The sequence below is a fragment of the Protomyctophum parallelum genome, assembly GCF_964188405.1.
Source record: "Protomyctophum parallelum genome assembly, chromosome: 10".
Classification (NCBI taxonomy): Eukaryota; Metazoa; Chordata; class Actinopteri; order Myctophiformes; family Myctophidae; genus Protomyctophum; species Protomyctophum parallelum.
The window spans coordinates 47,202,107-47,228,292 of NC_139704.1; the positions used below are offsets into that span (position 1 = coordinate 47,202,107).

The window sequence follows — 26,186 nt, forward strand, 5'->3', positions numbered from 1 at the left end:
ACATTTTTTCACATACAATATTTTACATGCTCTACACACTGTACACACGTAAAATCATGATTTCTACACATCTCCGGACGTATTCTACTAACAAACTTACATACCATAACATCATTACAACATAGATCATCCTTATACAAATTCATCACTTTTTCATAAGAAAAACCCCTCTGTATATAACATAGAAAGAATACACAATGTTGACCACATGTTGTAGCCATGTCATCTTGGACTTGTTTTACAGAATAGGTCACACTAACACAATTCTTCTGAAGAAATATATTTATATCTTCAGGGAAATTCCTATATGTAGGAGGGTGTCCAAATGAATCAAAGAAATATCCATTTCGATCATTATTGATATATATGGCTAACCAGTGTGCCCCATCCATCGATGACGGTTGGGTATTGATAATAACCATAACAGGTAAACTACTAATAATAATATCTGGGAGTTGATCACATGCCAATACCCCCAATAAATGTATGTGTCTCTTAACCTTCTTTTTAAGAACACTAGTTAATTCTATAGTATTCATGTCTAGTATCTAGTTTTAATACTCTAATAATAATCCACTAAGACCTGTCTACGGTTTGATATCTCAATGATTGAATCGAAAATAGCATAACAGATCATGTTGACTGTATGAGGTAGCGGGGTTCTAAATCTGGCCTCCAAACGGACGTTTCCAGACCGGATCAATGATACGTGTCCACCACAACCCTCGTCTGGTTCTAGATTTAGAACCCCGCTACCTCATACAGTCAACATGATCTGTTATGCTATTTTCGATTCAATCATTGAGATATCAAACCGTAGACAGGTCTTAGTGGATTATTATTAGAGTATTAAAACTAGATACTAGACATGAATACTATAGAATTAACTAGTGTTCTTAAAAAGAAGGTTAAGAGACACATACATTTATTGGGGGTATTGGCATGTGATCAACTCCCAGATATTATTATTAGTAGTTTACCTGTTATGGTTATTATCAATACCCAACCGTCATCGATGGATGGGGCACACTGGTTAGCCATATATATCAATAATGATCGAAATGGATATTTCTTTGATTCATTTGGACACCCTCCTACATATAGGAATTTCCCTGAAGATATAAATATATTTCTTCAGAAGAATTGTGTTAGTGTGACCTATTCTGTAAAACAAGTCCAAGATGACATGGCTACAACATGTGGTCAACATTGTGTATTCTTTCTATGTTATATACAGAGGGGTTTTTCTTATGAAAAAGTGATGAATTTGTATAAGGATGATCTATGTTGTAATGATGTTATGGTATGTAAGTTTGTTAGTAGAATACGTCCGGAGATGTGTAGAAATCATGATTTTACGTGTGTACAGTGTGTAGAGCATGTAAAATATTGTATGTGAAAAAATGTAATTGATGTTAAGATGATTTCATGATTTAATAATAAATAAATAAAACACGGATACAAATTATTTCAAAATGTAATGTTTTTATTTAATTTTACTATTTTACATAACATAAAACACATTCACATTCACTGGCATGTGTATAGCATATACATCTTGTTGACATTATATGAATCACAGTAGCATAGTACATACATAGAATTAAACAAAATACAATTAAAACAAAAATGAAAAGATCAAAAGAAAATACATAATATAAACCATATCATAAATCAAGCCAGACTTTTGATGGGGTACGCCTCGTAATACTTCGACTCCTAGGTGTCCTCCTCACTGGTGATATTTCATAAGCTATGGCACTTGGTCTACCTCGTTTCCTAGCCGGAGATATATCACCACGTTTTATGGCAGCGATAGATACCTTGACGTTATTGTTGGGAATGGCAGATAGAGGTATATTCAATGTGGCAATTTTATCCAAAAACTGCATCCACCCCCGTGGTCTCTTATCATCGGACATCTTGAATGGATTTGTTACATTCTTAAGTAAGTCGTAAAGATGTGATCCTCTAATAGTATTTCCATCGATAATTAACTCTCCATGGGGGGTCCATGAGACATCATCTTTATATTTAGATAATGTATCCATAATGTGTTGAACATTCTTCTTGTTTTTGTCAGGCATATGGTATAAAATATCCTTCAAAACATGGTCTTCTGAGGTTACTACATTAGCATTTTCTGCACTATCATCCACATGAGTGTTTTGTATGCCTTTAGGTAATGACAATGTGAGCATAGTTGTATCGGCCCCTCTCTGTTTAACCAGAGCCAAATATCTATGTAAAACCATAGTGTATTTCTTCGCTTTTGCATGTAAATCGGTGTCATGGGTGTTCAAGACATCTAGTATTGATTTATCCAATTCATTCTCAGCGACTTGTCTGATAGATTCACGAGGTGATGCTGATGATGATGATAGCTGTTTTAAACTATCCAACTGCTGCTGTGGTACTAGAAACATTTTCTGTACGTGATCCATATTTGTAAATAAAAAATAGCAGAAGTAAAAAAAAACTATCTCCGTGAAAACAGACTGGTTATGAAAGGCAGTGCAGCAGCTAGCAATGGCAGAATGAAACCATTACCTCTCTGGTTAATAATTAGTTTCTTTTTGGTTAGATTAATCCGTTTATCTGCAATTAACCTCACATGCCCCTTTTTCTTCTGCAATGCGTTATATTGTTTAGCTGATAACGGTATTTTGCCACGCAGAATATTAATGGAGATTTCACAGAGAGCATTCAGAAAATCTGAACTGGCATTTTTCAGAATAATGCGTCTGGTTTTAGGACTGGCCTTATACAATCTTTCCAGTAGGACTAAATTTCTACGAATGAGGTCTGACATGATTACAACAGGGTTTTTCTAGGTAAATAGACAACTGATGTGTCTGCTAATATCTCTGATCTGAGACGAAAACAGTCCGGTGTTGTTGTTTTAAAGTCAACAAGTAGATATCCATATGAACGACTGGTGGCGTCGTTATAGGCTTGTAAAAAATATTTAGTATTCCCCGGATACATCTGCCGTGCTAGCAACATTATCTGATTCTTGTCTCTGGATGTTTTGAATAAGACTAAGTAATTAGCATTCAAGCTAATAGTTCTGCTAGCCTTACCTTGTATAAAGATGTTCTGTAGTAAATAGATACAACTGAGATTCCTATGATGTACGTACTTTGTGAAAACATTCTGAACCTCTTGATTCTGACTAGCTGCATCCATGACATCATCAATTATTAATAAATTATGTAAATTAGTAGGTAAGAGGTTATCATCACATAATGACTCTGGAATTCCTTGTACAAAGTTGATAGGCCTGATTTTCAATAAATCATCATACATCTTTTGCCAACAAGCATATATGTACACAATATTCTCTACTTTAGCAGAGATAATCTGATCAGCATGTTCAATTAGCTCTTTCACAAAGAAAGTCTTCCCGCTATTAGACGGCCCTGCTATCAGCATACTAAAAGGATGTTGTAATTTGGTTTGAAAACCATTAGCATCTTTAAAACCATCTCCGTTAGTAGCCATAAGGAAGGGTGGTGAAGTCGGGGTATACTCGTCTCTTGTTGTATACAATTCGTACACGTTTAACAACTGTTGCATTTCTTAACTGCAACGTGGTTTTATTCCTAGTGATAGTGGATGTCTCAACCTGGACAAAACCATGCTACCAGAACTAATTAATAAACAGATGCTGATGTTAAACAGTACAATGTTACATAAATGACAGGTAGCTTTGTAAACATGTGTGATTTGTGTAACAATGAGAGGGGGTGTGGTGTATAGAATCAGGACAGCCTATTTAAAAGGGAGGTCTCAGATCTACATCTGTATCAGATCTTTCACACCCCGAGGATAAGGCTACGATTCCTCAATTATTCGTCAATTATTTCCTCTCAATATTAGTCATGGATGCTATGGATACACGAGGATCCCATAATGAATCAATGGAACTTCAGACGTTATCGTCAACCGAACCAAACCACACCAAACCTCTGTTCAACTCATATGATCCTTACAGAGTATGGGGATATGTGGATCCACTAGAGGACAGATTGGTCTATACTCCGGCTCACGAAATATACAAAGAGAGAATGGATGATGCGGTCATGACTGCCGAGCTGTTAAGCATACATATGCCCAGAATTGATAAGGAGGACCTGATGGACTTGGAGTCAGACGGGTTGATAATCGATACGGATGATGAATATTTTGATGCTATCGAACCGATGGACTTGACTACGATCCAGAATAGTAGATGGGGAGTTGGACAACTTCCCAGCACAACCCCAACCCTCCTCAACCCCGAACTATTCCAAACCAGTGCAACCCCTGCATACTCTGATGATGAGGACGCAACCTCCCCTCTAGATCTAGATGCACCAAACCTTGTCCATGAGGGTGCTACAAAATATGATGATGACCTTCGCCATGATGCACAGGACAAACTCAGACTCAGAACCCAAAAAGAACCTAAACCCAACACTACATTCCCCTGTCCATACTGCATCAGAGTAATCGGATCCAGAATCGGCCTCCATAGCCACCTGACGACCCACAAGCCCCCTATGTACAGTGTACCCACTATACACTTATAGACTCAGATAAAATCATCATTGATAACTCAATTTATACTACATTTTGTACTATATGATTTAGTTTTGGATCTGTTAGATGTATTGTGTAACATACCTGTGTAAATATGTGTTACATGTTTCTCACTAAATAAAAAATATCAGACTCATTTTCATCGTTGTTTTTATCTCATGTTTATTTCATATTTATTATTCAGTGTATGTAAAAAAAAAACCCAGTTGTTTATCTATACCGCTTACAAATACTCTATTTCTCCTAAAATTCTTGGCCGCAGGAGCATGAAGTGTATATACATCCTGTTTCTCTAACCACTTTTTAACCTCCACTATTTTAGGAGTGACCCCATGATCTGTTTTAGCAGCTGCGATCAGTCTGGCTACCCCTCCTAACCCACCAGGGTTACCAGCATCATAATATATCTTCTGTAAAGTTCCGTCCATCCTAACATCTATACCAACAATGAATAGATTGTACACTAGACCTGTATTAAGTATTATTGTTTATTTTTTATTATTATTCTTAATGATTCACTCTATATTTGCTGGCCTATCATTTTTAAAGTATACATGTAACTCTATAGCTAATATCTTATTATATCTATATCATGTTTTGTTACACTATAATGTATAATAATCTTAAACCATGAGTGTCATGGTTAACTGTGAATCCATGGTGTCATAAGCATCTAGCATTACCCAGAAGGCCATAGGGGCGTTACTTTAAACTCATTCACAACCACGAGTGACAGGGTTGACGCTGGATCCACTGTATAACAGATGTGTAGCATTACCAATGATGCATCAGGCATTCGTGACTACCACAGCGGCGAGTCCCTATTCTACATATCTATTCCCACCCGTGAGAACAAACACGCACACCTAATCGAGGGGAGGTTGCATCAGCTGAAATGCTGTGATCAGATTGGTTAAAAAAAAATTAACCAGCATGCAATAGTTACTTCCATGCACTTAATTAAACATTTCATTTACAGAATACAGTATATTCACATATTTTGTTCACATGGTACAAACAGTATATAACTAATTATAACTGTCATCATATTACACCTATATCATGTTTTTGTTACACTATAATGTATAATAATCTTAAACCATGAATGTTATAGTTGACGTTGGATCCCCGGAATGCATCTAGCATTACCCAGAAGGCCATAGGAGGATGCTTTAAACTCATTCACAACCATGAGTGACAGGGTTGACGCTGGATCCACTGTATAACAGACCAGCAAGGTTATAATAGTTAACTAAAACTAACTAAAAAACGAAAACTAGAATAAAAAAAAAAAACATTTTAGTTAACTGAAACTAAATAAAAAACTAAAAATAAATTAAAAACGATAACTAAACTGAAACTGTATTGCGTGTTCACAAAACCCAACACAAAACACAAAATAATACAAAACCTACTTTAACCACAAACATTAGGAAAAAACATGAAGCCTAATTGAAGGGTCTATTACTCTATTTGGTTACCAACTCTCCATGATTTAGCTGGTGGGGATCACATGAACCCCTCTCAAGGACCACTGGTAGTCCCCGACCGCTGAAAACATTGCACTATGTGACTGAAATCACATCAGGGCATAGATGGTATTGCAGTGTAATTATATATATAGAAATTGACCACTAGGTGGGTTATCCTTGACTTACACCAGAAATAAAACAAAAGTCTGGATTCGTGACTGCCACAGCAGCGGGTCATCCATTCACAAACCGTGAGTCACAAACACCGCATCATAGTATCACTCACCATTCCTCCTCTCAGTACTGTAATCTGATTCCTTGTCTGCTCCCCCATCGAACTCAGAGCTAATATTATAGGGGCGCTGTGAAGCTTCACACTTAGAAATGCTACGGCAGTTGTTAATGTCAATAAACTTTATAAAATTATAATTAAACTACTACTTTTTATTTTAAGTAATGTCTACACAGGCCTAACTGTTGTGGTCAGATTTGGTTGAATGCTTGGCTGAATGTTAAAGACAAAAAACAATCTATGACCACTTAGTTATAGTTTTTATCAATATTTATATGCATTCCGCTGAAAACATTGCACTATGTGACTGAAATCACATCAGGGCATAGGTGGTACTGCATTATTGAAACGGATTCTCAATAGCCACCTGGCACTTGAAAGGAGTGGAGAGAGCCCCCACCCTTGTTTACACAACACCCCTGTTTTTTAAAATCTAATTAACACATTCTGATGTCCACCTGGCACTTGAAACGGATTCTCAATAGCCACCTGGCACTTGAAAGGAGTGGAGAGAGCCCCCACCCTTGTTTACACAACACCCATGTTTTTTAAAATCTAATTAACACATTCTGATCTCCACCTGGCACTTGAAACGGATTCTCAATAGCCACCTGGCACTTGAAAGGAGTGGAGAGAGCCCCCACCCCTGTTTACACAACACCCTTTGAAAACTGCCAGATGTCAGTTCAAAGGAATGGAGAGCCCTATTGTTTTCTTTTCACACCTGTATGCAGAATCTCTGCACCTGGCCCCGGTTGCCGGCAAGGTTGGGACATGGAGATGCATGGAGGAAGGGAGGGAACACACACACGCACACACACACACACACACTCTGTCATGGAAAAAAAAAAAACTATTATTAGCTTCTTTATTTAATAATAACACTATGGTAATTATATTTATGATATATATATATAATATGATTTATGATTTATGGAATGTATGGAATTCAAGGAATGTAAATAATTGAATGCATAAATTAATTACTCATTTGCATAATTTATGCATTAATTGACTCAGTGGCGCCCCCAGTGGTCAAAAGGTGTAGCAGACAGACACCATACTATACTACTAGGCAGATTAAAGTCTGGCCCCTCTCAATGCATATCGCCCCATGAGGCAGATTGAGTCTGGCCCCTCTCAAAGCATATCGCCCCATGGGGCAGATTAAAGTCTGGCCCCTCTCAATGCATATCGCCCCATGAGGCAGATTAAAGTCTGGCCCCTCTCAATGCATATCGCCCCATGAGGCAGATTAAGTCTGGCTCCTCTCAATGCATATCGCCCCATGAGGCAGATTGAGTCTGGCCCCTCTCAATGCATATCGCCCCATGAGGCAGATTGAGTCTGGCCCCTCTCAAAGCATATCGCCCCATGAGGCAGATTAAAGTCTGGCCCCTCTCAGTGCATATCGCCCCATGGGGCAGATTAAGTCTGGCCCCTCTCAAAGCATATCGCCCCATGAGGCAGATTAAGTCTGGCCCCTCTCAATGCATATCGCCCCATGGGGCAGATTAAGTCTGGCCCCTCTCAAAGCATATCGCCCCATGAGGCAGATTAATGTCTGGCCCCTCTCAATGCATATCGCCCCATGAGGCAGATTAAAGTCTGGCCCCTCTCAATGCATATCGCCCCATGAGGCAGATTAAAGTCTGGCCCCTCTCAATGCATATCGCCCCATGAGGCAGATTAAAGTCTGGCCCCTCTCAATGCATATCGCCCCATGAGGCAGATTAAAGTCTGGCCCCTCTCAATGCATATCGCCCCATGAGGCAGATTAAAGTCTGGCCCCTCTCAAAGCATATCGCCCCATGGGGCAGATTAAAGTCTGGCCCCTCTCAATGCATATCGCCCCATGGGGCAGATTAAAGTCTGGCCCCTCTCAATGCATATCGCCCCATGAGGCAGATTAAAGTCTGGCCCCTCTCAGTGCATATCGCCCCATGAGGCAGATTAAGTCCCCCATGTCAAGGATCCCAAAATGATCTATTTGTCTGTGGACCCCCGTCTGTGACAGCATAGTCCCCAAAATGATCTATTTGTCTGTGGACCCCCGTCTGTGACAGCATAGACCCCATGAGAGAACATTTGTATTGTTACAATGTTTCAACAGAATTTAAACTTTCATAATTACTTTTCAAAGCATATTGAAAATAGTAGATGAAAAGCTGACAACGCTGAGAAGCTTGATGAAAGATAGAGATGAAGGTAAAATAGTTTCTGTAGATTCAGGTAGATCAGAGGACTGGCTAGCATATCGCTCTTTAAGAAACTAAGTGACCACATTAAATAAACAGAAAAAAGCCTAAACTACCAATCTAGAATTTAATAAATTATACATGTTAAAAAAACACTGGAGACACTGACTCTGAGGAAGAAGATGATATTGAATAAATACAAACCCTGGAAACATACAGCATTACAATGTGTAGAACATGGAAAGTCTGATGTTGCATGCTCTAAAAGTGTGCCCATGGGAAATGGGCACAATGAGAGAAGATGCAAATCTCCAAGAAAATCCAGAACTACTACATAGACCTGCAGATATATCGATGAAGAAAACCATGGACCAGTGTCTTCAGTATGTCATAACTCTTATTTATTGAAAGTGATGACTTGTCATCACTTTCATTTATTTAAAGAAAGATGTTAACTACTTCAGTGAGATTAATAAAAGCTTTGACATAGATACTGGTCTGCTGTTCTAATTCTTTGTGTTATAGCTGCTATATTTCGTTTAGAGATTTAGTGTTTTAGGTAGCATTTATGATATTTGTCATCATATGCAAAGAGATCTGGGTACGAGAGCAGCCGATGTACAACTTCATCAATCTTTCTGATGCTGCATGTGAAGGCCCTGTCTCTGGTACTCTGACCAGTGACCAATGTGAAGGCCCTGTCTCTGGTACTCTGACCAGTGACCATGTGAAGGCCCTGTCTCTGGTACTCTGACCAGTGACCATGTGAAGGCCCTGTCTCTGGTACTCTGACCAGTGACCATGTGAAGGCCCTGTCTCTGGTACTCTGACCAGTGACCATGTGAAGGCCCTGTCTCTGGTACTCTGACCAGTGACCATGTGAAGGCCCTGTCTCTGGTACTCTGACCAGTGACCATGTGAAGGCCCTGTCTCTGGTACTCTGACCAGTGACCATGTGAAGGCCCTGTCTCTGGTACTCTGACCAGTGACCATGTGAAGGCCCTGTCTCTGGTACTCTGACCAGTGACCAATGTGAAGGCCCTGTCTCTGGTACTCTGACCAGTGACCATGTGAAGGCCCTGTCTCTGGTACTCTGACCAGTAGTCCTGGTTTTGTCTATGAACTGATTGCACAAGACTGCAATTACTTTTTTGTGCTATCCCTTTTGAACTGATTGTATGACTGTACTCTGTTGCTGTTTTTACATTTATGTCTAATAAACTATTAAATCCATCAATCAATCAATCAATTGTGCTGGCCTTCCCACAAATGAAACAATATATTTGTATGTTAAACAGTGTTGTATCCTATTCAACAATGTTGTACCCTGTTCAGTCTTCTTGACGAGACGGCATGCTCTCACTCTGCTCTTACTGGAGTAGTTTTCTCAACATGATACAGTATGATGAGGAGAGTATATTGCAGTATTGTAGTGTTAGTATGTGTTGAAGGTCTTCTGCCGTGGGCTTTATACATTATGGGTCTTGTTTTGTGCCTTTTTCTAACTGTTTAGCAAAGATGATACAAAGATTTGGATACAATATTCCATTTTGGTAAAATGTTAAAGATACACTTCAGAATTTGTACAGTATCTATGTTGTGCATTGTGCACACTATTTTTAGGCTATAGTATATGTGCAGTAACCATATTACAAGTGATACTAATTAAGTCTATTTTCCATTCTGGTGAAATAGTGTCAGGGCAGGGTTCTGCTATTGTCAGTGTAGACTACTGGACAGGCAGTAGGCTCTGTTACACTAAAGAGAACTAAATGCTAGGTCACTCTCCACTCCAGTCAGCTAAATAGCTACTTGATTTGACGGGTGAGGTTCATCTCATCTTTTCACATTCCAAAATATGTGAAAGCCACATAATGTAGGCAATAAGATGCAGGTGGAGCCAAATACTGTAGTATAACTTGACTTTAACCAAATAACTACAGAAATGAATAACTTGCTGTTATGAGGATAATATTGAGATTTGAGCTTGATGAGGGAACATCCAGGTCATGTGCTGCAACATAATAATAGTTAGTAGTTCCACTGTAGGCTTTCATATTTCTCTGTACTATTGTTGAAGCGGCATACATTTTTACCACACATTCTCATTTCTCAAGTTTGAGACATTTCATACATTGTAATGTAAGGACTTATACTCAAGTGAATTTGTTATTATTTTTCCACCCTTGATAAGTGAACCAAAACTAATCTAATCTGTGTGATACTGTAGATTTCATTAGGAGTTGGGACTGTTTTATTTCTCCCCGTTTGGCACACCATATACGTTAGTGGCATAACTCCACGATTATGCAAGCTACATTTACACAATTGGTATTGCTGGATTCAGTAGAACCTCACCTTTCCTACAAGCCATCATATGTGTTGCTATGACCATCCATTCCAGAGTCACTTCAAAGTAGAGAAGACATCTACATAGATGTACAATTCCGCCTACTGTAGGTATGTGTTCAAATGACTATATCTCATATTGACATTCAGATATTGACATTCATTTTCTAGAATGTAGAGGTATGTTCTGGCTTCAAGTATGCCAAGTTTTGAACCTCTCAGAGCTTCCATTGTGAATCTACATGACTTTAAGTGCCTCAACCCCCAGACGGACAGGCTTTATTTTTAGTTTGAGGTGTATAACTTTAAATAACAATTTCACCACTTTTGCAGTAAAATATTTTCATACAAGAATCCATTTAATGTATGGGAGGCCTTAGAGATGAGGAAAAACTATGTTGTGTTTGGTCCTACCTCCGGTAGGGGTATCTCGAAAACTAAAGCACTTTTTGACTGTTTGTTGCAGGACTATTAATTATGTCACTGTCTGACCACACCACATACACTCCATGAATCTGTTGTCCAGGGCCGGTTATTATCAAACTGACGCTCTTGGCAAGCTTTCTCCTTTCATAAAGTATTAACGGCTACATATAACAAAATATATCACACATTTCTCACCTTCTTTCTCACCACTACACTGCAGCACTGCTTCATTTGGTAGCATTATGTAGTGTGTGACTGACTGACTGCTTCTACTTGCATTAAGTGTTCAACAATATGGGAGAGTGGAGAGGTGAACTGAATGACATCAGTATGACCCCCCCCCCCCCCCCCCCCACACACACACACACACACACACACACACACACACACCTCCACAGCTCTCAGAGAGAGAGAACCAAATAATCCACATTCCTCATTCATCGTCAATCATAAATATGTGTTGCATTCCAAATTCCATTCCATGCACACGACAGCTTTAGAGTATAGTCATCACAGCTCTGATGAACATTTTCATCAAAACACATTCTACCAGCTAACCACTTGTTTGGTTTGGAAAGGTATGCTTGTCGCTGTAAACTGATCACACACACACACACACACACACACACACACACACACACACACACACACACACACACAGTCACACACACTACAGGCTAAACTTGATTTGATGCGAATACTTCTCACGGAAACATCAAGGATAAAATGCCGATGGGTTACTGGAACACTTGAGACAAAGACAGATAGACATGATGAGTGATTAATGGAGGGCCGTGCCACATCATCCGACATATTCTACCGCTTTTGTTTACATGCTAGTAGCGATCGTTGGCTGTGGTTTGTTTGGTTAGCAAACGGGTTTTTTTGATTGATTGAAATATTTATTAACAGTTTGTAGAATTACAGTACATTTTAAGCACAAACTCAATACAAAGACTGTTAACTGTGAGTGGACGACCCAATTAAGCATTACACTTGTTTACAACAGGGTCCACATTGTTCAATTCATCAAAACATTTAGAGACATACAAACATTTAGAGACATACAAATAGACATTTCTATGTAGCTAAAGAACAGAACAGGAATTCATCATATAGGAAGCAAAAAAGGGAAAAGATACATTATACAGTGAGGGGAAATGGGGGTGGGGGGTGGGGGATTCAGATTTTACAGAGGCCAGTTTCGAATTGCAGCCATCCGTAGGTGCCCTTTGAGAGCGGTTTTGAAGGAGTCAAGGGATTCACATGTCTTAATGACTGTTGGTAGGGCGTTCCACATTTTGGTGGCATAGGAGCGAAAATAATTTAGTCCCTTGTTTGTGCCGAATCTGGGTTGTACATGGTTTGTTGCACTCCCTCTGGTGTTGTGGGTGTGGACTTCGTTTACATTAAGGAAGTATTTAGACAGGTACATGGGTATCTTGGGTATCATGTTTGACAACAACGTTGTCTGCTTCCTACTATTCTGATTGGTTGGTATGAACCAATCACCGAAGACTGCCGCTTTGACAACGCCCATCACAAACTGCTGCCATGGGGAGGGCTTTCAGTCTGAATAATGAAGTGGAACGAAATGAAAATTCAGACTGAGTGCCAGGCTATGGTGGTACTATTATGGTGGCACCATAGACTGTAAAAAATATGGACAAAGCGTTCGCCGGGTCTAACATGAACGTAAAATGAAGCCTGTAATAATATGGTAATTCCTGATGTAAGTCGCCATCTTTCTAGATCCGTTTGGTACCAGCTGGCCATTGGCTGGCTCCGTTTTGGACCAGCTGGCCATTGGCTGCCCAGACAACGAGGCGGGACTTCCCCCCTTCTTCTCCGTTGGTTTTTATTTTGACTCGAGTGGGAGGGGAATCCCGATCATAGACTGTAACGGTAGCCACGCCCCTCAGAACATACAAGATGTTTTTTTTTCTTTATGGTCATTTTTTTAATTAATGGGACCATAATTTTCCAAAAATAATATTATGACATTAGAAATGAGACTTTAAACTAGTGACTGGAAGAAGAAAGTATTCATGACCATGTTTATTAAGGTAATACAGTCTAGATGAAGTTGGGCCAAAATACATGGGCCTCTATGGAGCTATGGGGCTTTTTGGGTCCAGTCCAGCGCCACAACAGGCCATTATATGAACTACCGATTTCAAATGAGGCTTCACGAAATATCTGGCTGACTGCCCCCCTGGGTGGCACTTGGAGAGCCAAATATTTTCTGAGGTGGTACTTCAGTAAAAAGGTTTGGGAACCAATGTGGTAGTTGGGTCGTGGGGATCGCTCAAGAACTGAAGCTCACAGTCATTCGTCAAAGGACCTCTGACCTTTAGATCTCCCAATGAGTCAATTATATGATTTTCTCGATCCACTTTTGACGACGTCAACACAGCAACGTCAAAATACATTTCGTAGCCTGGTTAACCACTCCCCCTTGAAATCGCATTTCCATACATGTGAGTGGAGTCTGGACTCTGGTTACGGAACTACAGCGTAGACAGACAACCTATTCAGCCAATCGGCATACCAAAAAAAAAAAAAAAACCTGACGTCATCTCCAGTCTCCAATCAGTGAACAACACTAGCCTGAAACACGGAACCTGATGGCAGTTTTCAACAAGTATCATGCCACATCGGGGACTGTGGACACATCACACACCCAATAACTGCTGCTGGTTGACCAGTAAGAGGAGCAGGGGGGATCGTGACCAGTAAGAGGAGCAGGGGGGATCGTGACCAGTAAGAGGAGCAGGGGGGATCGTGACCAGTAAGAGGAGCAGGGGGGATCGTGACCAGTAAGAGGAGCAGGGGGGATCGTGACCAGTAAGAGGAGCAGGGGGATCGTGGTGACCAGTAAGAGGAGCAGGGGGGATCGTGACCAGTAAGAGGAGCAGGGGGGATCGTGACCAGTAAGAGGAGCAGGGGGGATCGTGCTTTTGCGGCTGCGGGCCCCAAACTCTGGAACACGCTGCCCCTCAATTTACAATTTACAATTTAGGCATTTAGCAGACGCTCTTAATCCAGAGCGACTTACATTTAAGCAAGAACAAAAGCATGGGAATACATCACATAAAAGCATTTATCATGAAACATGCGTAAGCTAAGAAAGTAACAGTGGAATATCTATATAATGAAACTATACATACACTATACATATAAACTATACATATTTACTACTATGCTATACATATGTACTATGGCGTGCTATGACTATATACAATACAATTATAGTGCTGTCTACATAACATGCTATAAGTCTGTGTCCATATTAGATCTGCCCAGTCAATTGGGGCTTTTAACCCATTCTGACCTGAGATCAGATTCATACGAGGTTTCCACTGGACACACACTGGTCTGATTAAATCCCTCCTCAAAACTCATCTGTTCTCCCTCGCCTTTAACGGCACCTGATTTACCTGTATATTGATGTCCTGCTCTGTGCTATTGTATGCTCTGTTTTATATTGTATTGTCTCTTTTCATTGTTTTAATTATTTCACTGTCTGACCACACCAATCTGTTGTCCAGGGCCGGTTATTATCAAACTGACGCTCTTGGCAAGCTTTCTCCTTTCATAAAGTATTAATGGCTACACATATATATATATATATATATATATATATATATATATATTATAACAAAATATATTACACATTTCTCACCTTCCACTACACTGCAGGACTGACGGTGCTTCATTTGGTAGCATTATGTAGTGTGTGACTGACTGTAGTGTATGACCACACACACACACACACGTCACACACACACACACACACACACACACACACACACACACACACACACACACACACACACACACACACACACACACACACAGCTCTCACAGAGAGAGAGAGAGAGAACCAAATAATCCACATTCGTCAATCATAAATATGTGTTGCATTCCAAATTCCATTCCATGCACACGACAGCTTTAGAGTATATAGTCATCACAGCTCACTTTCATCAAAACACATTCTTCCAGCTAACCACTTGTTTCGTTTGGCAAGGTATGCTTGTCGCTGTAAACTGATCAGGTATTCTCTGTTGATGAGAAAGACCAAGGCACGCCGATGTACCGTGATAATGGGAAGGACACACACACACACACACACACACACACACACACACACACACACACACACACACACACACACGCTCGCTCAGTCACACACACTACAGGCTAAACTTGATTTGATGCGAATACTTCTCACGGAAACATCGAGGATAAAATGCTGATGGGTTACTGGAACACTTGAGACAAAGACAGATAGACATGATGAGTGATTAATGGAGGGCCGTGCCAGTTTAAGTGTCACCATAGTTTAATAAGAGGCACCTGTCACTGTGATCAGAGGTGAGATAACCTTTAGGTTGTAGGAGGTCCTAGGCTGTGGATGGAGGGTTACCATGGTTTATGATCGTGGAGTGTTATTAGGCTAGTTGTTATTGTCTTTATTGGACACTTTGAAACTCTCTCTCAACCAACGACAGCCAGTGAGGGAGATTGAATGGAAATGGGAGGCGACACACTGGAGGTAAAAGACCTCTGAAAGTCTCATGTCAAAGGAATGTAAGCTCCGTGTGCTGCACGTTGTTGCCATTCTCTCATGACACGTGGCTGCTTGCGTGTGCATCGTGCACGTGTGTTGCTCTACAGTCTACAGCATGTTATACTGAGAGAGAGAGAGAGAGAGAGAGAGAGAGAGAGAGAGAGAGAGAGAGAGAGAGAGAGAGAGAGAGAGAGAGAGAGAGAGAGAGAGAGAGAGAGAGAGAGAGAGAGAGAGAGAGAGAGAGAGAGAGAGAGAGAGAGAGAGAGAGAGAGAGAGAGAGAGAGAGAGAGAGAGAGAGAGAGAGAGAGAGAAACCACTCTTGATAAAAAAGCAGTTAATTAAGTCCTTGGCAGACATTGAGTTAAAAGGGTCCCTTGCTAATAAGACAAATACGCCTTAAAACGTTAAAATAAAAACACCTTAAATATGTGCTGTGGACTATTAGTGGTTCTCAAACATATTCATGTCAAGGACCCCCACATTGATGTGTATTTGGCCGCGTTTGTGTTTATGTGTTTATGTTTAGGGACATTTTATGTGTAGGGACATGTTTATGTTTAGGGACATGTTTATGTTTAGGGACATTTTATGTGTAGGGACATGTTTATGTTTAGGGACATTTTATGTTTAGGGACATTTTATGTGTAGGGACATGTTTATGTTTAGGGACATTTTATGTGTAGGGACATGTTTATGTTTAGGGACATTTTATGTGTAGGGACATGTTTATGTTTAGGGACATTTTATGTTTAGGGACATTTTATGTGTAGGGACATGTTTATGTTTAGGGACATGTTTATGTTTAGGGACATTTTTCAAAAATGTTCAAAAATATCAGATGTAAAGCGTGGCACGACATGACACACTGAGCTTGTAGATCTGTTGTGTTTGAATGGCCAGCGCATTAAATGGACACAGAGCTTGTAGATCTGCTGTGTTTGAATGGCCAGCGCATTAAATGGACACAGAGCTTGTAGATCTGTTGTGTTTGAATGGTCAGCGCATTAAATGGACACAGAGCTTGTAGATCTGTTGTGTTTGAATGGCCAACATATTAAATGGACACAGAGCTTGTAGATCTGCTGTGTTTGAATGGTCAGCGCATTAAATGGACACAGAGCTTGTAGATCTGTTGTGTTTGAATGGCCAACATATTAAATGGACACAGAGCTTGTAGATCTGTTGTGTTTGAATGGTCAGCGCATTAAATGGACACAGAGCTTGTAGATCTGTTGTGTTTGAATGGTCAGCGCATTAAATGGACACAGAGCTTGTAGATCTGATGTGTTTGAATGGCCAACATATTAAATGGACACAGAGCTTGTAGATCTGTTGTGTTTGAATGGTCAGCGCATTAAATGGACACAGAGCTTGTAGATCTGATGTGTTTGAATGGCCAACACATTAAATGGACACAGAGCTTGTAGATCTGATGTGTTTGAATGGCCAGTGCATTAAATGGACACAGTGGTCACTGGTTAAATGATTGTGAGGTCACATCTGCCTGTAGTCTAGTGTAAAACCCCTCACTGTAGCACCACCTAGAGGCCATGCTGCCACCCTGCACACCTTATTCTATCACACTCTTACCATATGAATATGATATATGTATGTATGCTGTTTTTATTTTTTATCTTTTAAGAGCTGTTCCGTCTTTTCACTTTGATTTGCATTAAAATTTGGGTCCCCCATCTGAAAAGATATGCTGGGTCCCCCATAACAAAGATATGCCGGGGTCCCCCATAACAAAGATATGCTGGGTCCCCCATAACAAAGATATGCCGGGGTCCCCCATAACAAAGATATGCCGGGGTCCCCCATAACAAAGATATGCCGGGGTCCCCCATAACAAAGATATGCTGGGGTCCCCCATAACAAAGATATGCCGGGGTCCACCATAACAAAGATATGCTGGGTCCCCCACAACAAAGATATGCCGGGGTCCCCCATAACAAAGATATGCCGGGGTCCCCCATAACAAAGATATGCCGGGGTCCCCCATAACAAAGATATGCCGGGGTCCCCCATAACAAAGATATGCCGGGGTCCCCCATAACAAAGATATGCCGGGGTCCCCCATAACAAAGATATGCCGGGGTCCCCCATAACAAAGATATGGCGGGGTCCCTCATAACAATGATATGCTGGGTCCCCCATAACAAAGATATGCCAGGGTCCCCCATAACAAAGATATATATATAAACTTTATTACAGGCTCATGGCCCACAGGGTAAAAACATACAATACATACAATACATAAAAAAAGGTAAAATAAAAAAAATAAGTTATCCAGCCCCTCAGGGAACAAATCAAAAGAGGCACTCGAACACTCGAACAAATCAAAAGAGGCACTCGTGCCAGCTACAGAGAGGGTCTGTCATCAGCCGTATTAATCCATTCAAGGAGCGGTCCAGTCTACACATGAATTTGTAGGTAAGGTTCCTCAAGAGTGCCATGAAGGTGGTGAGTCCTAGTGTACAGAATAGTGCACTAGCTCTATCAGGACCATGCTCTTCTTAGCATTATACTTAATATTAAAGTCCAGCCCATAATTAGAGCAGATATTGAGCAGATGTTGGAATCCGCTGCTACTAGGGGATATTAAGCTCAGGTCGTCCGCGTACATAAAGTGGTTAATTAGAGTATCACCAATCATACACCCAGTATTGCACTCTTCTAGCTGCTTTGATTGGCCGTCCATATATAAATTAAAGAGGGCTGGGGATAAAATCCCCCCCTGTCTGACGCCATTGCCCACCCGAAAGGGGGCAGATAGGGTGTTGCCCCATTTGACCTGCATTTGCTGGTTGGCATACCAGTAGACCAATATACGTATTAAATTACTGGGCACACCCTTAAGCTTGAGCTTATTAAAAAGCTTATAATGATGAATAAGATCAAAAGCACGGGAAGCATCAATAAGACCAACAAACATAGTAGAACCCTGCTTTCTATATGTCTCTACTGCTTCTTTGAGAGCATATATACACATATCAGTACTATGTTTAGGCTTGAAGCCAAACTGATTGTCAGTGGTGGTTATATACATACTTAATCTGTCCAGAAGTAGTTTTTCTAATACTTTGGACAAAATGCTTGCAAGCGCTATAGGCCGGTAGTTATCAATACTACCAACTTTCCCTGACTTGATTCCCTGATATGCCGGGGTCCCCCATAACAACATTTTACAGGTGGTATAGCAGCAATGATGAGCAATCTGATATGCATTATTAGACCATGACGCCACAGACCCTCATGTGATACCGTTTTGATTTTGAAAAATGTAAACTGTATTGTTGAGGTTGCAAACGGAACCAAACGGACCCGTAACTTCGTATTTTGTTCTATTTGTAAGCTGAGTTTCAATTCAAATCAAATGTATTAACATTAAGGGTCCATTTGGTTCCCAACAATCAATCATTTGGCTGGGGACCCCCTGGTTTTGTTTTGTAAGTAAGAAAGTTACTCTTGGGTTGGCATAATAAAGCCTGGGCTACACCTTTCACTGTTACCTTTAAAGCACTGAGTGTAAATAAGGACCGTAAGGGTTCTCAAAGTGATGTAAAGTGTCATGAATGACGGACTCATCTTCAAAGTGCTGTCCCATTCCTTTCACCTGTTAATGGCTGCACCTCTGTTCACATGAGCTGCAGAGCATGCTGCAAACTCATTTAATAAACTATTGCCCGGGTGGATTAATTCAAGGGGAAAGGGAAGGCACTTTCTCCCAAATATAGGTAAGACATACATTATTGTTTATCACTGCTGCTGCCTCTGCCGCCGTGCAGAAATGGGCTGTTAAAATGTGTGTCATTGACCGTCTAGCCTCTGCTCTGTGATTTGCATAATACAACAGGCTCTTTAATTCACAATACAAGTAACTGTAAAATCCAACACGGACTGTTGGTGAAATAGAACACTGTGTGTGTGTGTGTGTGTGTGTGTGTGTGTGTGTGTGTGTGTGTGTGTGTGTGTCGCCTGTAAAGTAAAACATACAACAGACAACAATGCTTTTCAATGTGTTTATTGGGAACACTGTATAAAGTAATGGTACCAGTAGCAGACAGTGTTACATAGAATAGAGCAGAACACTGTATAAAGTAATGGTACCAGTATCAGTGTTACATAGAATAGACCAGAACACTGTATAAAGTAATGGTACCAGTAGCAGACAGTGTTACATAGAATAGAGCAGAACACTGTATAAAGTAATGGTACCAGTAGCAGACAGTGTTACATAGAATAGACCAGAACACTGTATAAAGTAATGGTACCAGTAGCAGACAGTGTTACATAGAATAGAGCAGAACACTGTATAAAGTAATGGTACCAGTAGCAGACAGTGTTACATAGAATAGAGCAGAACACCATTGAACACAGAGCGGTTGTATGAGTTATCATAGAGCCTGTCCCCTGAACGTAAACGCATGTAAACAGTGTCTCCCTCCTCCAGCTCTACCATCCTTCCACTAGATATCTGTTCATGACCTCCACCTCCACTATTGTATCCACAGTTACCTAAGAGGCTCTGCTCATTCTTAAACATGTAGACACAGAACAACTCTGATGACCACCCGTTAACTGCAGTATATGTGAAGTGATAGAGTCCACTGACCGGCGCAGAGAATACCCCTGAGAACACAGGATGAGAGACACATTACATTAATAGAAATTAAAAATACAATTATAAAAATAAAAACCTTAATTTAAAAAGTCAGATCTACAAGTTGTGTGAGTTAAGAGGTTACTTTCCTCATCTCCTCTGGACTGTTGTTTTCAATGTGAAACACACAGTGGTGGAAAGTAACTAAGTAAGTACTTAAGTACAATGTTTTGGTATTCGTAGTTTACTTGAGTATTTCCAATTTCCAATACTTTTACTTATACTTTGATATAAATATTTACTCCACTCCATTTACTTTTACTCCACTACATTTATTTGATGATTTTAGTCACGAGTTACTTTGTAGATTTTGATTATTATTACAAAACATATATTTATTAACCACTTCAGCCACATTTAGGCCATTTGAAAATAGCGAATCTATAAGCTTGTAGATCTGCTATTTTCAAAAAGGTTTTTTAATATACATTTGAAAACTTGAAATGGCACGTATATTCTGCATAATGAATACTTTCACTTGTACTACTTTAAGTACCTTTTTACTTTTACTCAAGCACATTTTGAATTCCGGACTTTTACTTGTAACAGAGTAGTTCTATATTGCAGTATTGATACTTTTACTTAAGTAAAAACCCTTTGCACTACCTGTAGATGGATTGTAGGCGTTGCCGACGTTAGTGAAGACCTTCTTGTAGATCAGAGTGGTGGGAGAACCATACGGTCCAACTGAATTACCCAAACCAACCGAGAAGGCCACCTTCGGTTTGTCTGTCAACACAGGAGGAGAATTATCAAACACTTTAAATATTATAAAAGCATAATATTATATTAAGCCAATAGAGGGTATGCACGTGACATCATCATCATATACGCAGGAGCACTTATGGAGTAGCATGGGAACCTCTGCTCTACACCAAATCTCTTTGACAGATATAGCAGATCTACAAGCTCACAACAAGCTCACAACATGTCACATTACGTTATGAGCTTGTAGATCTGCAAAAGAAAAAATGTGTGCCAAAGAATAGTATAGATCATTTAATTTTATGCATATTTGGGGAGTAATGTGCAGTAAATCCTTCATACATAATGAAGACTGAACACAATGTTTACTGAGCATATACTTATCATATTTTATATTAGTATATCATACTTATTGATATATAATTAGTATAGTATATGAACGTTTATTAGTCAATAAAAGTGGAAATATGAGTACCTTGTACTTGTAATTGAACCTTTTGGGGATTTTTTCAATTCCTACTTTTGATATACATGTATACTTAATAATATGTTAGTATATATATTATATTTATAAAACATACTTACTCTGCACTTGGCTTTCAGCAGCAGTCAGCCTGGTTTCTATGGTGGTCAGCTGAACAAGAAGAGCTGAAATCAGTACATTAGCATTAAGTCAGTCATACAGTAAATACTCATGCACTTTCACTGTTGAGTGAGTAAGCTTTCCATTATGGATTATATGGATCACCTGTACAGTAAATTACATCATCAAAAACAATTATCTATTCTCTGAGATCAATGAAAGTGATTAAAGGAGTAGTTCACCCAAAATGTGACTTAATTACACACCCCATGGAGATTTCTAAGGGGCCCTAGCCCCTCCTTTTCCCAACTTGATGATTTGATTGGCTGATCACCCCATAGTGATGATTTGATTGGCTGAGCACGGAATGGGTATGATGATAACACGGGTGTGATTTATTTTTTAAAGTTTTTGTCGCATTCCAATAATCATATAATGTGACGACCGGCTGAGTTGTGGTCAATTCAAGGCTTCGTCGGGAGTGTAACTGATAATAAGTAGTTTTTGGGTGAACTACTAATTAACCCCCAAAGTGCCTTTTCAACACTACACATACTTGCATTCACTGAACACCATCTGGATCAAATTACCTTCACTTTCTTCCTTCAAGTCTTCAACTTTGACCTCACTGGTGCTGAGTCTGGTTTGGAGGTCTGCAACATGGACCTCACTGGTACTGAGTCTGGTCTGGAGGTCTGCATAGTGGTAGTTTAATAGTGGAAGACGGTAAAGTCATTACTTTGGTTAAATGTAACATGTTGACAGTACCATCAATATTAATTACTCATTAATATCCACTTAAACCTGACCGGGGTCCCCCAGGGCTGTATAGTAGGGATGCTAGTATTTCCCTCTGATTGCTCTCAGCGCTCATCAGAATGTGATTGGTTGTAAGACTAGCCCAGGCTCTATATGGGTCAGAATGTGATTGGTTGTACGACTAGCCCAGGCTCTAAATGGGTCAGAATGTGATTGGTTGTAAGACTAGCCCAGGCTCTATATGGGTCAGAATGTGATTGGTTGTACGACTAGCCCAGGGTCTATATGGGTCAGAATGTGATTGGTTGTAAGTCTAGCCCAGGCTCTATATGGGTCAGAATGTGATTGGTTGTAAGTCTAGCCCAGGCTCTAAATGGGTCAGAATGTGATTGGTTGTAAGACTAGCCCAGGCTCTAAATGGGTCAGAATGTGATTGGTTGTAAGACTAGCCCAGGCTCTAAATGGGTCAGAATGTGATTGGTTGTAAGACTAGCCCAGGCTCTAAATGGGTCAGAATGTGATTGGTTGTAAGACTAGCCCAGGCTCTATATGGGTCAGAATGTGATTGGTTGTACGACTAGCCCAGGCTCTATAGGGGTCAGAATGTGATTGGTTGTAAGACTAGCCCAGGCTCTAAATGGGTCAGAATGTGATTGGTTGTAAGACTAGCCCAGGCTCTATATGGGTCAGAATGTGATTGGTTGTACGACTAGCCCAGGGTCTATATGGGTCAGAATGTGATTGGTTGTAAGTCTAGCCCAGGCTCTATATGGGTCAGAATGTGATTGGTTGTAAGTCTAGCCCAGGCTCTAAATGGGTCAGAATGTGATTGGTTGTAAGACTAGCCCAGGCTCTAAATGGGTCAGAATGTGATTGGTTGTAAGACTAGCCCAGGCTCTAAATGGGTCAGAATGTGATTGGTTGTAAGACTAGCCCAGGCTCTAAATGGGTCAGAATGTGATTGGTTGTAAGACTAGCCCAGGCATATGGTAATTTTTTCTTTTTTTTACACATACCCTGAAGTGTGTCAGTTATCTGCCCAAACGTTGGTCTCTGTATTCTCTTCGTCCTAAAATACATCCTTGGCATTTTGGCTATACCAGTGTGTGTTCTTTGGCTATACCAGTGTGTGTTCTTTAGCTATACCAGTGTGTGTTCTTTATCTATACCAGTGTGTGTTCTTTAGCTATACCAGTGTGTGTTCTTTAGCTATACCAGTGTGTGTTCTTTAGCTATACCAGTGTGTGTTCTTTATCTATACCAGTGTGTGTTCTTTAGCTATACCAGTGTGTGTTCTTTATCTATACCAGTGTGTGTTCTTTATCTATACCAGTGTGTGTTCTTTAGCTATACCAGTGTGTGTTCTTTATCTATACCAGTGTGTGTTCTTTATCTATACCAGTGTGTGTTCTTTAGCTATACCAGTGTGTGTTCTTTAGCTATACCAGTGTGTGTTCTTTATCTATACCAGTGTGTGTTCTTTAGCTATACCAGTGTGTGTTCTTTATCTATACCAGTGTGTGATCTTTAGCTGTACCAGTGTGTGTTCTTTAGCTATACCAGTGTGTGTTCTTTAGCTGTACCAGTGTGTGTTCTTTAGCTATACCAGTGTGTGTTCTTTATCTATACCAGTGTGTGTTCTTTAGCTATACCAGTGTGTGTTCTTTAGCTGTACCAGTGTGTGTTCTTTATCTATACCAGTGTGTGTTCTTTATCTATACCAGTGTGTGTTCTTTAGCTGTACCAGTGTGTGTTCTTTAGCTATACCAGTGTGTGTTCTTTATCTATACCAGTGTGTGTTCTTTATCTATACCAGTGTGTGTTCTTTAGCTGTACCAGTGTGTGTTCTTTAGCTGTACCAGTGTGTGTTCTTTATCTATACCAGTGTGTGTTCTTTAGCTATACCAGTGTGTGTTCTTTATCTATACCAGTGTGTTCTTTAGCTGTACCAGTGTGTGTTCTTTAGCTATACCAGTGTGTGTTCTTTAGCTATACCAGTGTGTGTTCTTTATCTATACCAGTGTGTGTTCTTTAGCTATACCAGTGTGTGTTCTTTAGCTGTACCAGTGTGTGTTCTTTAGCTGTACCAGTGTGTGTTCTTTAGCTGTACCAGTGTGTGTTCTTTATCTATACCAGTGTGTGTTCTTTAGCTATACCAGTGTGTGTTCTTTAGCTATACCAGTGTGTGTTCTTTAGCTATACCAGTGTGTGTTCTTTAGCTGTACCAGTGTGTGTTCTTTAGCTGTACCAGTGTGTGTTCTTTATCTATACCAGTGTGTGTTCTTTAGCTGTACCAGTGTGTGTTCTTTATCTATACCAGTGTGTGTTCTTTAGCTATACCAGTGTGTGTTCTTTAGCTGTACCAGTGTGTGTTCTTTAGCTATACCAGTGTGTGTTCTTTAGCTGTACCAGTGTGTGTTCTTTAGCTGTACCAGTGTGTGTTCTTTAGCTGTACCAGTGTGTGTTCTTTATCTATACCAGTGTGTGTTCTTTAGCTGTACCAGTGTGTGTTCTTTAGCTATACCAGTGTGTGTTATTTAGCTATACCAGTGTGTGTTCTTTAGCTATACCAGTGTGTGTTATTTAGCTGTACCAGTGTGTGTTCTTTAGCTATACCAGTGTGTGTTATTTAGCTATACCAGTGTGTGTTCTTTAGCTATACCAGTGTGTGTTATTTAGCTATACCAGTGTGTGTTCTTTAGCTGTGCCAGTGTGTGTTCTTTATCTATACCAGTGTGTGTTCTTTAGCTATACCAGTGTGTGTTCTTTAGCTATACCAGTGTGTGTTCTTTAGCTATACCAGTGTGTGTTATTTAGCTATACCAGTGTGTGTTCTTTAGCTATATACCAGTGTGTGTTCTTTAGCTATATACCAGTGTGTGTTCTTTAGCTATACCAGACCAGTGTGTGCCCACTTTTTTCTCTTTCAAAGACTACCTTTCAGATTATTCTGAACATAATGTTTACTGAGCATATACTATATATATCATATTTTATATTAGTATATCATACTTATTGATATATAATTAGTATAGTATATGAACGTTTATTAGTGTGTGTCAATAAAAAAGTGGAAATATGAGTACATTGTACTCCATTTAATTGAACCTTTTGGGGATTTTTTCAATTCCTACTTCTATACATGTATACTTAATAATATGTTAGTATATTATATTTATAAAACATACTTACTCTGCACTAGGCTTTCAGCAGCAGTCAGCCTGGTTTCTATGGTGGTCAGCTGAACAAGATGAGCTGAAATCAGTACATTAGCATTAAGTCAGTCATACAGTAAATACTCATGCACTTTCACTGTTGAGTGAGTAAGCTTTCCATTATGGATTATATGGATCACCTGTACAGTAAGATACATGATCAAAAACAATTATCTATTCTCTGAGATCAATGAAAGTAATTAAAGGAGTAGTTCACCCAAAATGTGACTTAATAATAATTACACACCCCATGGAGATTTCTGAGGGGCCCTCCTTTTCCCAACTTGATGATTTGATTGGCCGAGCAAAGTACATCTTGAGGATAAAATGTTTCCGGCAGGAAAGTGAAGACGCCAAAAGTGAA

The 26,186-nt window shown here is 39.9% G+C and overlaps 1 protein-coding gene across 1 annotated transcript in view; it reads right to left on the reverse strand.

Annotated features, from left to right (window-relative positions):
• The window catches only part of LOC310865870 (complement C1q-like protein 2), a gene marked incomplete at its 5' end in the record, with an annotated part of 67,600 nt that overhangs the window by 13,113 nt on the left and 28,301 nt on the right, over positions 1-26,186 (reverse strand). Inside the window, one exon of the mRNA XM_083775078.1 lies at positions 21,167-21,289. Within this exon, the coding sequence (XP_083631204.1) occupies positions 21,167-21,289 (123 nt within the window). The remainder of the gene's footprint in view (positions 1-21,166; positions 21,290-26,186) is intronic.